The 17706-nt window shown below is 42.9% G+C and overlaps 1 protein-coding gene across 1 annotated transcript; it reads right to left on the bottom strand.

The window, feature by feature from the left end:
- Nucleotides 1-584: 584 nt before the first annotated feature.
- Nucleotides 585-16301, bottom strand: LOC138915090 (zinc finger protein 709-like). Its single transcript, XM_070273070.1, has 4 exons — nt 16126-16301; nt 4444-4570; nt 4179-4239; nt 585-3789 (listed from the first exon to the last, which is right to left on the bottom strand). Exons 1-4 carry the CDS (start codon nt 16126-16128, stop codon nt 2310-2312), a joined length of 1671 nt encoding a protein of 556 aa, XP_070129171.1. The 5' UTR covers nt 16129-16301; the 3' UTR covers nt 585-2309.
- Nucleotides 16302-17706: the final 1405 nt, after the last annotated feature.

Genomic DNA, 17706 nt, shown 5'->3' with positions numbered 1-17706 from the left:
TGCCTTCTAGAAAACAATGATTCGGTTCACAAAAAAAAAGTTTACAGAAGTCAGAATTAAGTACACCTCCTCACATCATAGAATACAGAAAATAACCTGCCTCCTTGAATAGCAGTCAAATCCACAAATGCAGGCCAAATCTTGTAAGCAGTCCTTTTAGCACCATTACTGTTACACCTCAAGGTCCTTTAGGTCTGTGGTCATTCTTACTAGAATTCCTTACACCCATCTCTGACTGCAGGTGCAATCCTGCAGGTCACCGGAAGAGGGTACTGAAGAAAAACATGGTGGTTAATTTTGGGGTTAAAAATGAATGAGAAATTATTTTCATGACAAAAGTTGTAAATGTAAAAGAATAAGAACTACAGTTTGCCTGATGAAGAAACACCTGAATTGGTCCGCACATGATAAAACTGACTCAAAATGTATAATGATTAAATGAAGAACCTTGCAAAGTATATCTGAAAATCCATAATCAAAAATGGATATTAACATAGCCTGCAAAAATGAAATCCACAATAATATTAACATAGGATGCACTGGAACAGTTGATAAAATATATCAATGAAACAACTACAGAAGTGTTCATTTCCCAAACAGATGGACATACTTTTATTGACATACACTCACAGGTCATTGATATCACATTGGGGGAATACATTCAATCTACAAGTAACAAGAAACACACACTGTCTTCCCAACAAGAGAAAGCTGATTGTTCTCACATGGAAGAACTGGGTCAAGCAGCTGCTGCACAAGGCAGCAGAGAAACAAACTCGCAGGTTCTTATTTTTACATCCCATTGTAGATGCCATGGTGAAGCAGGAAAATGTGCTCACTAGCACTATGAACAGCAAAGGTGTTTCCTATACACGTTAGACTTTACTCAATTATCATCTAGAGAAAAGGGGAATCAGAGAACACTCTCACCACAAAGGTCTGAATTGGCTTCCTGGTGGACACAAGAGGCCTTACACAAAGATCCTACCCTCGAATGGATCTTTGATGTGAAACTGGTGGAAAATGAATCTCTAACAAAATGGAAATCAACTAATTGTTGGTGGTTTCCAAGATACTCTTGACAAGAAGGGCAAAGAATCCAGAAAAAGGGATGGAAGATGGTGTCCTTGAAGCTCCTATGGAACTGTCTCCCGACCCTGTGTGGGGGCTCGAAAATCTGCCTAAGGCCTTGTGTGCTTCTGCCTTCCAAATTTCATGCAAGTGAGGACATTGGGGAATTCCAAGAAGGAACCAGCAATGGGATGGATTCTTAAAGATCTAGCTCTTCAGATTACCCTCACTGACATGATGCACTACAGGGGTGATGTGTCCAGCTCTAGATTTTGTTGCCCTGCCACAGGCCTCTACTTAATTCAAAGTCTATTCACCAAATACCAGTCAGAAGGAAGGACAAACAGCAAAGGCCCAAATAGGAAAATAACAATTCACAGGAAGTACACTCTTGGATAAACTTGCCCAACATAAATTTTTTCCCAACTGTTTAATAGTACAGAAAATAAAAACAGACTCCTCCACCCACCAACCCAAAAAGGAGCTTTCTCTGAAACATGTACAATATGTACAATGGATGAGGCACGTGCAGGAACTGTAAATACAAGGCCAGTAAGAAAATCACAATAAATACAAACTGTCATTTTTCAATATCCGTTTAACACAGAACAATTAAAACATTACTAAAAAAACTAAAGATAAAAAATTAACTGACTTAAGGGAAATGCACTACCTATGAATCTTATTTACTATTTATGAAGGATGACAAGCAGAATGACCTCACCTCAATATTCATTTCTGAAGTAATTTATAGAAATCCAGTCTAATCTTCCACTTTAAGAAAGGCTGGATAAATATAATATATTTACCCCTTTGATAATGACTCTTTCCTGTTGAAAGTTTTGTAGAACCTCATATACAAATTAATTTCCATGAAGCTTTCTCATATGACTTACGTTTACAGTTCTTTTTGGTGGGAGTTTCACATAGAAGGTTGTAGGCCAACTGAAGTCTTTCTCATGCTGTGAACATTCAAGACGTTTTTATCCAGTGAGTCCTTTCATGCCTTCAAGAAAGAAGTGCGATGACAAAAGTCCCAAATTGTTTATATCTATCTATCTGGTTTTACCTCTAGTGTGCATTTGTGCATATACTCAAAAGTTTGCATTGGAACTAAAGCCTTTCTCACGTTCCTGACATTCATAGGCTTTCTCTCCAGTGTGACTTCTTAAATTGACTAGAAGATATTTGGAAGCAGTGAAGGCTTTATTGCATTCTTTACATTCATAGGGCTTCTCTCAAGTGTGACTTCTTTCATGTTTTCGAAGATAACTGAAACAAATGAATGCTTTACTGCATTTTTCACATTCGTAGGGTTTCTCTCCAGTATGAGCTCTTTCATGAAGTTGAAGATAACTGGAAGAAGCGAATGCTTTACTGCATTTTTTACATTTGTAAGGTTTCACTCCTGTGTGCGTTGTTTCATGTTTTGAAACAGAACTGGTAGAAATGAAGGCTTTACCACATATTTTACATTCAAAGGGTTTTTCTCCAGTGTGAATTCTTGCATGGACTCGAAGAGAACTGGAATATTTGAATGCTTTACTGCATTTTTTACATTCATAGGGTTTCTCTCCAGTATGAATTCTTTCATGTTTTCGAAGATAACTGAAACAAATGAATGCTTTACTGCATTTTTCACATTCGTAGGGTTTCTCTCCAGTATGAGCTCTTTCATGAAGTTGAAGATAACTGGAAGAAGCGAATGCTTTACTGCATTTTTTACATTTGTAAGGTTTCACTCCTGTGTGCGTTGTTTCATGTTTTGAAACAGAACTGGTAGAAATGAAGGCTTTACCACATATTTTACATTCAAAGGGTTTTTCTCCAGTGTGAATTCTTGCATGGACTCGAAGAGAACTGGAATATTTGAATGCTTTACTGCATTTTTTACATTCATAGGGTTTCTCTCCAGTATGAATTCTTTCATGAAGTCGAAGATAACTGGAACAAGTGAATGCTTTACTGCATTTTTTACATTCATAGGGTTTCTCTCCAGTATGAGTTGTTTCATGAAGTCGAAGATGACAGGAACGTGAGAAAGCTTTACTGCATTTTTTACATTCATAGGGTTTCTCTCCAGTATGAGTTCTTTCATGAAGGTGAAGAGAACCGGAGGTGGCGAATGCTTTACTGCATTTTTTACATTCATAGGGTTTCTCTCCAGTATGAATTCTTTCATGAAGTCGAAGATAACTGGAACAAGTGAATGCTTTACTGCATTTTTTACATTCATAGGGTTTCTCTCCAGTATGAGTTCTTTCATGAACTTGAAGAGAACTGGAACAAGTGAATGCTTTACTGCATTTCTTACATTCATAGAGTTTCTCTCCAGTATGAAGTCTTTCATGTCTTTGAAGAGAACAGGAACGTGTGAATGCTTTATTGCATTTTTTACATTCATAGGGTTTCTCTCCAGTATGAGTTCTTTCATGAACTTGAAGTAAAGTGAGATAAGTGAAGGCTTTCCCACATTCCTTACATTTATATGGGTTCTCTCCATATTTTTGATAATCATATGTTTTACGTTCACTGTGACACCTAATGTGCGTTTTAAGGGATGAATGATGCGTGAAGACTCTTCCACATGCACTGCATCCCCACGGTTTAGCTCCTACTGTAGTTTTCTTGTTCAGACTGAGGTTTGGAAGAAGGCTGAAGTTTTCTCCACACTGACTACCGTCTTCACTTTCACAGAGTCTCCCTACCATATGCTTTCTGTAGAAATGAGAAGCATATTGTTAATGATTTCTCTATTAATGATTTTATATTTCTTATGTTTATTATGATCTATAGGAAATGTTTATGTTTTCTCCCTTCTGTGAATTCTCTGAAATTAAATATGCTGAATTTACTGAAAGAGGAGTTCACCCTTCTTATCATCCAAACAGTGATATTCATAGATAAGGTTCACTAATACTATTTCTAAGTCAAATATTCTGCAAAAAGTGAACCTCTACATCACATTTCAGAAAGTATATTTGGTGAAGATTTTCTAAGAATAGCTAAATTTGAAGCAAGGCTTATTTGTTTTGTTTTTTTTTTAAACAATTTCTTAGCATACAAGGATTCTCACATGAGAGACAGCTTTCTATTGTGTGACTCACCTTACTTTTCTCCCCTGGTCTTTGTACTGATCTTCAATATCAAAATCTTCCCACGTTATTCCTGAAATGCAGACCCACAAAGTTTATTCCAAATATTAGAAATTAGACAAAAATTTCTAGATTCAAAGTATATGATAATCTACGGCCATTTCTACTTTATTTACTAACAACCTCCCCTTTCCACATTCTACATCTTAGAACACTGATGATGGGCAAGAACCACTTGTTCTTTCATTGATGACATGAGGAATGTCCTCGTTCTTACCTACTGAGGCCAGGTGCCTGAAGGTTTCCCACATCACATCTCTGTAGACTTTCTTTTGTGAAGGATCCAGTAAAGCCCACTCCTCTGGGGTGAAGTTCACAGTCACGTCCTCAATGGCCACTGAGTCCTGAAACACCACAAATGTGTGTAGAGTAGCATACATGAGCCTGACAGCACTGGGGATTGAGACTCCAATTCTAGGAAGGTCACATGGGATTCTATTATCTCCAAACATTTATTCTATGTTGTGATCATCACAAACTCCCTTTTTTCTGTACACAGTTGCTCATCAATGCAACAATGTTATGCACACATGGAAATATTTACACATTTTTACTGTGATCACATTACATCCTATATCTTTCTAAGAACAAGTTCCAGAATATGTTGGGAAATGACAGAAATGCTATACAAATGAAACAAATATCATTTGTGGACCAACGATTCTTCGTAAGAAAAGTTCTTTCATCTTCTTCCACATTACCCACTGGTTACAGCACTCCATGAGGCAGAGGATGAAATCTATGGGATGTTTCAGTGAATAAAAACATAGTGAACAACAGGAAGCTTTTTGTTCTGGTCCCATCACTAAACTGAGAGTCCAGGAGGCCTGTGAAATCACACTTTGACCAAGCCCAGCTGCCCACATTGTCCTAAACTACTCCAGGCCATTACACGCATGCAGATGCAGCTGGCTGAATGTAAATGTTGTTGTGGTGAAACAGTGCTTTTAACTTGTGTAGTATCTGTCATAGACTCAGTTCTACCTTTCTCACTCTGGAAGATTTGATGGGGCTGGAATTACTATGAACTGAGAGCTCAGGCACAAGGAAGAAGCCATGAAAACTTAGACCATAAGATCACTATAATTATGGGTCTCAAAGCTACTTCTCACCAATTTTAGCACACATTGTGAGATAATAATGTGCCATAAGAGCTCTTTCTGGTCAAATGCTAACAGTGTACCCTGAGCTTTGCTCCCCTTGAGGGGTAGGTTAAGAGCTGCAGATTGGGGACAGCCCCGTGGCTGAGTTGTTAAGTTCGTGCATTCCACTTTGGTGCCCCATGGTTTCACTGGTTTGGATCCTAGGTGCGGACATGGCAATGCTCATTAGGCCATGCTGAGGTGGTGTCCCACATAGCACAACCAGAGGCACTCATCACTACAATATACAACTCTGTACTAGGGGAATTGGGGGAGAAAAAGCAGGAAAAAACCCACAAGTAGATTGGCAACAGTTGTTAGCTCAGGTGCCAATCTTTAAAAAAAAAGGAAAGAAGCGCTGCATATTACAAGGGAGCTCCTCGAAGACCACAATGGTTTGATGTTAAATTTGCCCATGATTATAAAATACATGAAGGATTTAAAAGTGCTTTCCTCCAAAAGAACATAAAATTTCCTTTCTCCAGCTTCAAGAGGAAGTGTTTCCTGACCAGCCACTCTGGATGATGCCCTGCCAGACTTTGATCTTGCACCTAAGTAGCTTAGAAGCTGTCATTCTTGATCTCGCAAGAAGAAAATGAACAAACTTGACATGAACAACCCTTCTTAGATGCAGGAGAGCCTTGAGGTCATTGGACAAACCAGTGTCTCCAAACTTGGGAAAGACAAAAAAAAAAAAAAAAAGATGGCATTTTGAAATATGCCCCACATATTCTGTTCTTAATAAGGCGTGTACTAAGGAAAAAAAAATCTAATTCACCGGAGTCTAATGCAAGGGCAAAAATAACAAAAAAGACAGAACACAATTTCCACAAAGCCTAGGAAAGCCTCTTTAAATGAAGGCTTAAGATGCAGATAATGGGACTACCTGAAGGAAAAGAGACACAGAAGAAAACGAAGTAATAATCACCAAAATACCCTAAAATTAACGACAGCCAGCACACTGTCCATCCAGGAAGCTCACAGAACACTAAACACGAAAAGGACAATAGTGCACAACCAAGGGTCTCATGCTGAAACGAGAGAAACATCACAGACAGAGAATGTACTGAAAAATGCCAGAGAAGAAACACACCTTTGAGAGAAAGAAACAAAGATTTGAATTAAATTGGACTACTTCTCAAAAACCATGCAACAAGAGCAGAGGAGACTGAAACATTTAAAGTGTTGAAAATAAAACCCACTTTCCCAGAATTCAGTCAAGCAAAATTATCCTTCAGCACAAAGAAGAAATAAGGACTTTCTGAGACGAAATTTGAGGAAATTTGTCCCAAGTACACATACTTTGAATGAAATTGTTTGAAAGTTTATCAGAACCAATGTAAATGACAAAGGTGGAGGATTAGAAAAAGAAAAAATGAGGGGACATATCTTTCATGTTTCTTATAATTAGCGCAACAGATGAGACTTTGTTTAAACCAGTATCAGGAAGAATGTATTTGGTAAGGAGGAGCTTATGGACAAGTGAAATAAATGACAGCAATGTGACAAGGCATAGAGATAGGAAAAATGGAGACAGTGTGTTAAGAGGTACTTGGACACAGTGAAGTGGCATAGTGTTACTTGGCAGAGGGGTGGGTTAGTTGTAAGTGTATGCTGAAAATTCAAGGGCAACCACTAAAATCTGTGTTTTTAAAAATGTGTAACTGATATGCTAAGAGAGGAGAAGAAAAAGAATTACAGTAAATGCTCAATTTTAGCCAGAGAAGGTGGCAAAAAGGTAGAAGACAAAAACAAACAAGGAGAAAAATGGAAAAACTAGAAGTTTTGCTAAATAAGAATCCAACTGAATCAACAACCACTTTAATCATCAATGGTCTCATTACGACTGAAAGACACAGTAATAGAGTTCAAAAAATACCACTGTATGCTGTCTACAAGAAACCCACTCTAAGCATAAAGTCAGAGACAAATGAAGGGTAAAGGGATGGAGAAAAACAGACCATGCCAGCACGAATCCAAAGGAATCTGCCAGAGGAATAGACATCATAGACAATGCAGATTTCAAACTGAGGAAGATGCAGAGATAGAGGGGCAGTAGGTACGGATGAAGGGGCCTATTCTCTGAGAAGGCACAGCAACGCTGCATGTGTAGCTGCCTAACAACAGAGGGGCAACACACCTCAGGGAGGAACTGACGGAATGCAGGAGAAAGAGACAGATCCAGTACCACACCTGTAGAAGTCAACACCCCCTCATCGGGAATTAGACATTTCAGTAGGCAGGAAGTGAGGAAGGACAGATGTGCAATGAACAGCACTGCGAAACAGCTGGGTTTCATTGTAATCTGTGGAATACTTCACAGAACAGCAGAACATACATTCTTCTCAGGTTCACATGGAACATTCACCAAAACAAACCACATTCTGGGATATAAAGCACACCTTAACAAATTTGAAAGAACAGAAATCATACAAAATAGGCTCTCACATCACGTAGGAATTCCTCTAGAAGGCAATACCAGCAAAAGTTGAAAACCCCCTAATGTGTGGTGATTCAAAAATACAGTTCTAAATAACACATAGTATCAAACTGGAAGTCTCAAGAAAAATGAAACATCATTTTGAATTAAAAACATGAATACACAGCATAGCAAAGGTTCTTGGATGTAGTGAAAGCAGTATCCAGGGGGAAATTTATGCCATCAAACAAATACACTGGAAAAATCAAAGATCTCTGATCACTAACACAAGCATGTACCTTAGCAAAGAATAAAAAGAAGAGCAAGTTAAACCCAAAGCAAGCACAATAAAACAAATAATAAAATAAGAAAGGACATGAATATCAATGTGGGAAAACAATAGAGAAAATGAAAATAAAAAAGCTGCTTGTTTCACAAGATCAATAAAATCGATAAATATCTAGTCAAGATAACAAAGAGATTGAGGGAAGACAGAAAATACTAATATCAGAAAGGAAAGGAGGAGAAACGAATATAAAATAAGATTTGAGAAAATGCAACATCCATTTATGATAAACTAGAAATAGAGGGGAACTTCCACTTCTTGAGAAAGAACATCTTCACAAGTTCTGTAGCTGAATTCATGGTGCTTGTTCCATATGATATGACTATCTCTATGCAACAACTGGAAGAACTCACAATGACAGAAACGACTCCTGGGATTAATAAGAGAGTACAGCAAGTTTGCTTTCCTTCTAGACCCACATGAACAGAGTCAACTGAGCTTTGACAAAGAAGGAAAGGAGATTCAAATGAAAAAGCAAGTGTTTTAAACCAACAGTGGGAGAAATAATGGAATCCACATGCAAATACACACGCACAAAACAAATGTAGTCACAGGCCTTACAGTTTTCATGAAAATTAAGTAAAAACACATCACAGACCTAAAGGTAAATTGCCAAAATAAATGCCTACAAGACAACACAGAAGAAAAGCTGGATGACCCTGTGTTTGTGGATGAATTTTCACATAGAAAACCAAAAGCAAGGTCCACAAGAGAAAAAAACAAAAATTTTAGTTTTAAGTAAAACGAAAAACTCCTCCTCTGAAAAAGATGGTGTAAAGAGAAGATCAACACCAATTCAGACTAAGAGAAAATCTCTGTAAAACATTTATTGGATAAATGATTGGTATCTGAAATATGCAAAGAATTCTTAAACTATAATAGAGGAAAAATATGGAAGTAAAAATGGGCAAAAGATCTGCAGACAGCTCACTGAAGGAGAGATCTAGATGCGAAATAAGCAATATGAAACATGCTCCACATCAAATGTCATTAGGAAATTGCAAAGAAAACAACAACGGGGATCACGAAACACTTATTAAATGGGTAAAAGTCAAAATATTCAGAACAGCAAATATCAGTGAAGATGCAAAGCCATAGGGAATCCTAGTTCATCACGAGTAGAAATGGGATTTGGAACACCCACACTGGAAGACAGGAACCTCCTTTCAAAATGAGATACACTGTCACTACATAGAGTAAGCGCCAGCAATCATGCTCCGTGGTATTTTCCCAAATGAGCTGAAACCTTATGTTCGCACAAAACCTACATAAGAATGTTTAGAAGCACTTTATTCATAATTGGCAAGAGTTAGGATTTTCAACAAGATGTCCTTCAAGTATCGAACAGTCAATCAGTGGTGCATCCAAACAATGAAACACCATCCAATGATAAAAAGAAATGAGGTATCAAGCCATGAAAATACATGGAGAAACTTTAAAAGTCTATTATTAAGTAAAGAAGCCAATGTGACAAGGCTATGTAGTGTATGATTACAATTGTATCACACTCTGGAAAAGACAAAAGTATGAGGCACTAGAAAAATCTTTACTTGTGAAGGATTTGGGGGTTGGAGGGAGGGATGAGTCAATAGGTGGAGAACAGAGGAGTTTTAGGGAAGCGAAACTACACTCCATGATACAGAAATGATGGGTCCACGTCATTACACATTTGCCAGAACGGACACAGTGTTTAACACATAGAGTCAATGCTAATGTGCACCGTGCACTGTAATCCATCCAATTCATCCCTTTTTTACTGAAACAGGACATCTCTCATTCAACTGACTTCAAGTTATATTTTTTTTCAAGGCTGGCCCTGAGCTAACATCTGTTGCCAATCTGTTCTTATTCCTCTTCTTCTTCTCCCCAAAGTCCCCAATACATGGTTGTGTATTGTAGTTGTAGGTCCTTCTAGTTGTGCTACGACTTCAACATATTTCAATAAGCCAGTCTGTGCTCTAGGAGCCTGAGACCCACAGGGGAGGGGAAACTTCCATCGAATGCCTTGTTGGAGAGCACAGCACTGTTTTCTCTGAGAAGTGCCATGGTCACTATCAGTAGTGTCAGAACCCCAGGGTAGATGACAAGTGTCCTGCTATTGTAGACCTATTAGTGTACATACAAGGGTGACTCTGCCTTCTATTTTGGGGATCTCTGAGTCAAGAGATTGCCAGAATTCTTTTCCCACAAAGGGGCAAGACACTGCTTGCTTTATAGAGTTTCAGGTGCCTGGGCTTAAGTTGGGTTGAATTAATCTCTTCACTGGGCCAAACTCAGACTGTGGTTGGTCCACTATAACCCAGAGGGTCGGGATCTTTGCGGCAACAGGTACAGGGCTGGGAGCAGCAGCAGAGTGACTTAGGGGCCCTGGGGAGCCCTCTGGAATCTTGCTTCCTACTGGCTGCACTTTCCTGTCTCTTCTTTCTCTCTGAAATAATTGCTCTTGAAGGAGTGACCATCGGAGGGGCTCAGCTCAGTGACAGGGTATAATCATCCTCATAACCGCAGACTCCCCCTAGTGTCAAGGCGACTCCAGCCTCAGTCTCTCCTTCACTCTCAACACACAGACAGATGCCACCCAAGACACTGACAGAAGATCTCATTAAGGAGGGCCTGATTCCCAGACTCCAGCTCTCAGAGGACAGGAATTCCCAAAACTGCCAACTCAGTGTCCTCTGCAGTTAGAACCTGGGCTTGGTGGGGTCAACAGGGCAACACAGGGCAGCACAGCGCCCAGGAGGAGCTGCCCAGCAATCAGCAGTGCACAGTGCAGGAGCCTCCAGGCTTTCTCATCAGCCTGTCAGGTAAGAAGGCTCAGGGGAAAAGGGAGGGCGAGGCTTAAGTGTTCAGTCATCAAACGGCATCAGCATCAAACCCTGACCATTCATTACAAGAACAAACTTGAGGGACAAAAATAGGCATTCGCACTAGCTTGTTTTTATATAAAGAAACACTAACAGGATGATGAAGCAGTGAGCAAAACTGGTCATTCGAGAGTAGCTGGAGGGAGAGCAGGAGTGGGGCAGGGTACATGGGCAGGAAGTTGTCTTAAGTTACTATCCTCTCTTACAAACTTTTTAAACATTCCCATGCAGGAGCCAGCCCAGTGGCCCAGCGCTTAAGTGCTCACGTTCCACTTCTCAGCGGCCCGGGGTTCGCCACTTCGGGTCCCAGGTGCAGACACGGCACCGCTTGGCACGCCATGCTGTGGTAGGCGTCCCACATATAAAGTGGAGGTAGATGGGCACAGATGTTAGTTCAGGGCCAGCCTTCCTCAGCAAAAAGAGGAGGAGTGGCAGCAGTTACCTCAGGGCTAATCTTCCTCAAAAGAAAGAAAAAACATTCCCATGTATTATTCACTTGAAATAAGGGGAGACAGGGGCTGGACCAGTGGCACAGCAGTTGAGTCCACGTGCTCCACTTTGGCGGCCTGGGGTTCACCAATTTGGATCCTGGTCATGGACCTATGCACTGCTTGTCAAGCCATGCTGTGGCAGGCGTCCCACACATAAAATAGAGGAAGATGGGCACAGATGTTAGCTCAGGGCCAATCTTCTTCAAACACAAAATAAAATAAAATAAGGAGAGACATTTATATATGCCATATTTTCCTATGTTTGATCATTACTTTTAAATAACTTTTAGTTTTAACATTTGTACATAGGAAACCATTCCAAGATTTAATCCTTTAAACACTAATGGATATAAAACTATAAACCATAAAAATTTACCAATCTCTTTGTAACAAAAAACACAAGGGGCATTTTGGTTTGTCCCTCCACTATATTTACCCTGGGAATATTTTTAGGAAGGAGTACCATATTATAATATCTTACGGGTTTGCAATTAAGCCCTGAAATAAACTAGGAATTCCAAAGATTTACACAAGCTCTGACCTGATTCCTCATCTCAGTGAAAACAGAAATTCAAGTGCCTATTCCCCACATCCATTAAAATAAAATTCAGGGCTGGCCCGGTGGCATAGTGGTTAAGTTCAATTTGCTCTGCTTCAGTGGTCTGTGGTTCGCATGTTTGGATCTCAGGTGTGGACCCAGCACCCCTCATCACGCCAGGCTGTGGCAGCATCCCACATAAAATGGAGGAAGATGGGCACAGACGGTACCTCAGCGACAATCTTCCTCACACTCACACACACACACAAACAATAAGAAAATAAATGAAATTCGTTTGCCTTAGGAATAGTATAGCCTTTTAAATGTCAAAGTTCTCTAGGGACATGGACACACAAAACTGACCTAAACATGGAAAATGCACCTGAGAACTGAAATACACCCATCTCACATCTTGAGGTTCTCCTGTCTAAATGGAAAAAAATTGTTTGTTTCCACAATTTTCTTGCCTTGCTCACATCATATCTCTGACATTACATTTCCAAATGCGAAGTGCAAATGGAAACTAGAATCAGAGGATTGTAACCTTCAACTGATCAAGGAATCCGAGGACAGAAACAGGAATATTCCAATCAGCTCACAGAAGCAGCCTGCTGGCCTGCAGTTCACAAGGAAAATCCACTCTCAGAAAGGGACCATATTCCCAGACTTGAGGTATAGACTCTCCCAGTTGAGACAGATCCCCGGGAGAGGGCGAGTCCCTGGTGAAAGAGGGTGGGAAGCCCTGAGCAGTCACAGGAATGCACTCTGGGAGCCCCACACACCCTCCCTCTCCTGTGATCATGGAGGCACTGCCTCCCCCAGGTTCCCACTCTCACATGTCAGGAAACTCTCAGCAGGATTCAGTCTAAGGTTCTGACCCACATGAACTCCAAATTCATGAACCCTTTGTCCACAGGACACAACACCTGATCTTCACAGACTTCCTCACTGTGCACAGATTACACTCTCAGTGCACCTACAGTGTGGGTGCAAAACTCAAATGTAACATCTAAAAATGTCCAGGCAAGGAACCACAGTTATAACCTCAAAAAGGGCATCACTCCCCACCCCATGAGCACATGCACCCCCAGCTTTCCAGGGCTCTGCAGCTGCTCTCAGGATAAAGGCTCCTTCCATGGGGGTGTGAGCAGGAGGACACCTGCAGGGGCAGACTCCCCAGGAAGGACAGCTGGGCCTGCAAGGCCTTCCCTCTGCAGTTTCAAGGGGGCCTTAGCTTGGGTCTTGGACCCGGAGCCTCTGCTCCTCACTGGAGATGCTTTGGAACATCATTGCTATTTTAAATCACACAAATCCAGTGTTTCAATAATCCAGCTAAAGCTTTTAAACGCAGTCCTTCCATGGAAAGTAGGGAAGAAAAGTATAAGGTATTTCTACCACTTCAACTAGAAAAGCACAAATGTCTATTCCTTTAAGAAAAAAGGTAAATTACTACTGTTACTCAGCGAGGGCTCACCACCTGATGCGCACAGAAGCTGAGACCACAGCACACCAGTTTTTGAAAGAAGAAACAGTTGAAGGTGCCATCGATTGGCAAGGAGACAGGAGGACAGGCTCTCAACTCTGGCTCCCTCATCCAGAGCATGGGCTGAGGCTTAAGGGAGCAGGGAGGGCCGGCTGGGATGCAAAGACCTGGCAGGGTGAGGCCTGACTGGCAGATCAAAACTTTCTCTTCTGCACAGGCTCCTGGCTGGCCGCCTCCTGTGACAAAGAGCTTTAACATCTTGCTGTTAAGATGGGGTTAGTGACGGGAGGTCAGCAGGAAAAGCACAGTGAACAAGGTTCAAGTTGTCCTGCAGATTTAACTCACTGCCTTCTCCACAGATAAAGAGTTTCTAGAGATCTAGAGTCATCCTGCCCTTCCTGGCACACAGAGGGAGGCACCCTTACAAAGGGACGTTTCTCTTAAGTGTAAATTTCCCTTACAAAAGGGTAACTTCCAGCTTTTCAGAGCTTTGCCTCTGTCTGCTATTTTTTAATAATCATCAGCTCAAAATAGCCCTTATGCCAAAGATGCATGCTTTGGGATGACAACTCTGTTCCAGGTCCTGTGGTGACATTATTTCCGTGACAAGACAGCACACTTCAACGCTTGTGGTCAGCATTTTTAAGCCCTAGAATTTCATTTGAAAACATTCAAAAGTAGGAACAGACGTCAGAAACTTACTACACATACTCAGGTGAAGACAGAGTGAAACAAGTATTCTTAACCAATGGAATGTAACAAAAGAATATTATATTTTTCCTGAAATTCACCTCTTTCTTGCCTGTTTGGAACTATTTTATAGTGTCTTCCAAGGTCTGTTCAGTAAATATATTTATCCTTATTGAAAAACCAAGACTTAAATAAGTGAATAATTTTTTCTCATTCACAAACGGGGGGGTGGGGGTATGCCCATGGGACAGATCACCCAGGACATTTTTTCAACAGGAACCTCCACCCACAGCACTTCCCATAGGATGTCTCAGCCCAGAAAGATCCTGGGGGAGAGACACAAGCATTTCCTGCAATGAGGTTCCAGGTGGTTATTTTCTGCTTTCCTCTCATGTAAAATATCCACATGATGAGGATCCAGGCTGCCCCAGGGGAAGAAGCCCAAGGCATCCTGCCCTGCATACCAATCTACATCATCCTCCGGGAAGCACAGGACATCCTGACCTGATCCCAGCTGATTCTTTCTAAAGTTACAGGACCACCCAATAACCAGACCCCAACTGCACCCGCCATTTTAATGACTTTTTTTTTTTTGGAAGATTAGTCCTGAGCTAACATCTGCTGCCAATCCTCCTCTTTTTGCTGAGGAAGACTGGCCCTGGGCTAACATCTGTGCCCATCTTCCGCCACTTCATACGTGGGACGCCTGCCACAGCATGGCTTGCCAAGCAGTGCCATGTCCGCACCGGATCCCAATAGGGGAACCCTGGGCCGCCAAAGCAGAACGTTCAAACTCAACCGCTGCGCCACCAGGCGGCCCCACAACTTTTTTACACAATCTTTCCTTTGTCTTGTAGACAAATAACTCACATACCTATGCCTTATAAGTTTAGCCCTGCCCTCAATCCACTGCAACTCTTCCTGCCAAACGGTCCTGTCCCCACACCGTTCTCTGAATGAAGGAGCACTACTGCCAGACCTTGAGAGTCCAAGAAATCTTTCTTTCGACTTCTCTGCTCCCGGAGTCCTCATCACACACACAAATATAATGTTTAAAATAGAGCCATCCTGGGCCTGCCTGTGGTCAGTGGTTAAGTTCACAGGCTCTGCTTCGGTGGCCCAGGGTTTCGTGGGTTCCAATCCTGGGCGCGGCCATGGCACCAGCCATCAGGCCATGCTGAGGCAGCATCCCACATGCCACAACTAGAAGGACCCACAACTAAAATATACAACTATTGGGGTGGGGGGTGGGCCCTGTGGGGAGAAAAAGGAAAAATAAAATCATACAAAAAAAAAAATAGAGCCATCCATGGCTCTGGGGGATAATGATAAACGGTTAAAATATCGGGTCTGGTTGAAACGCGCCATGGAGGACGGAGTGTTGATGAGGATCCTGTGAATGAAAGAGGGGAAGTGGCTTTGGGAGTGCGGGGAGGCATCTGAAAATTTACGGATTTACTGTCAGTCCCAAGAAGTGCCAGCCTGTGGGGAAAGGACTGTGGATTTGAGACGCTGCTGCCCAAACATTTGGAAAACTATGGAGAAAACGGGTCCCCTCCGAGGAGAAAGGAGGCCCTGGGGACCCCACAGACCGCAGCCCCTTCGCACAGGGACCCCGGAGACCGAGACCCGACTGTCCTGCGGACCCTCCCGCGGTCCCCCCACGGTCTGGGACACGCGGGGCTGCGGGCGCACAGCTGCCCAGAGACGCTCCGGCCCAGATCGCCGGGCGCAGGGACCACAGGACGCCCGGGGCCCGGCTGCCCGCCCCTCCCCCACGCTGCGGCCGGAGAGGCCTGAGGGCCGAGCGGCGCCACCGCAGACTCGGAGCCGCCAAGCCCGAAGGGGACCGCGGGAGGCCGGCCCGCCCCGCCGCTTCCCACAAGCCTCTCCTCCCGTGTCCTCACCCCAGGGCCGCACCCTCACCATTTCTAGTGCTCCTGGGTCCCCTGAGTCCTTCCTACGTCCCCCACGGCCAGTGCAGGTCACAGCGCGACAGAGGCTGCAGCAGAGCCACCAGGACCCTTAAGGCAGACAACACCTCAAGTGCAGCACGACAGCAGCCAGAAGCCGCCTTCACAGGAAGTCCAGTGCATGGCCCCACCCACCTGCGCCAGAGCCTCCCCTGAGTGGACGATCCCAAACGCCCCGCCCCCTCATGCCAGAGTGACAGCAGGTGGGAGGCTGCAGGGCTCAGCCAAACCCGCCTAGGCTGCGGGATGGAACCAGACTCGCCTGGCACGTTTGCATTTAAACAGAACTTTTTCCTGGCCTGGGGCTGCCTCTATTGTTTCCACCCAGCTCTTTGTGAAGTCTTGGGCGCTGGTGTGCACGGGGAAGTACTGAGTTTCAAATGGTGCAAGTACAGACTGATGCGGGCTCAGTGAGCAGAGGAGTCCAAAGAAAGATTTCTTGGACTCTCAAGGTCTGGCAGTAGTGCTCTTTTATTCAGAGAATAGTATGGAATAGCATGGGGACAGGACCCATGGGCAGCAAAGAGCTGCTGCAGTGTGTTGAGGGTTAGAGCTAAACTTAAGGCATAGGTATGTGATGATGTGGATTAAGGCTGCCCCAGCTAGAGAAGCCTGTAGGGGAGGAAGACATTTCCTCTTCGCAAATGGGGGTTCGTCTGGCTGGAGAACGAATTAAATTCACATGAGACAGAATAGCAAGAGAAAATTAAACAAAGCTTTATGAGGAACCATGGCCCGGGGCCTTTCTTCCCGAAGGACGAAAGGGCACTGAAGAAGTGGGGTGCACATAGTGGTTATATACCCCCAAACAGGGTGTTTCACATGTGATTGAAATGTCCCTCCCACAATAGTCACAAGATTGCCCTGTCGGCACAGCGCTTGATGGACACAGCAGGTAGTGGTCTGCTGTCTCGGAGGGCGTAGCCAGAGGCAAGTCGATTGTCTGGAGCTGGGCGGTCACAGGTGAGCGCAGCAATCAGTTCCTAGCCTAAGGAAAGATGCTTAATCCTTAAAGAAATGCCAAAATTGGGAGGGGGAGGGAAGTCAGTTACAGGAGGTTACCAGACTAGCACAATAAAATGCAGATTTTAAGTCCTTGCCTTTGGTATTGATTAAGAGTTTTTAGAGAGAAGGTCATCTCCTTTCTTCTTCCTGGTACAGAGAGGGAGGCACCTTTACAGATAGAGATTTACCTTACAAATGTAAACGTGTCCTAACAAAGGGTAAGTTCCATTCCTCAGAGCCTTCTTCCCTGTCCCAGTTTATCAAAAGCAATCAGCCTCAAATAATCCTGATGCCAAAGAGACATATCTTGGGGTGGCCATTTCCAGGTCCCCACAAGCCCAAGGTGACCTGGCCTACTATATGACCCAGTGGATTTTTTTATGGTATGAATTAGGGCTGCCCCAGGGAGAGAAGCCCAGGGCATCCTCACCTACATGCCGATCTATATGGCCAGATTCGTATCTAAAAGTTATATGACCGCACAATAACCAGACCCCATCTGCACTGAAATCATTTAATGACTTTTTAC

This window comes from Equus caballus, chromosome 7 (assembly GCF_041296265.1).
Source record: "Equus caballus isolate H_3958 breed thoroughbred chromosome 7, TB-T2T, whole genome shotgun sequence".
NCBI lineage: Eukaryota > Metazoa > Chordata > Mammalia > Perissodactyla > Equidae > Equus > Equus caballus.
The sequence above is the reverse complement of the archived record's forward strand: the minus strand, read 5'-3'. Positions and strand labels throughout refer to the sequence as shown.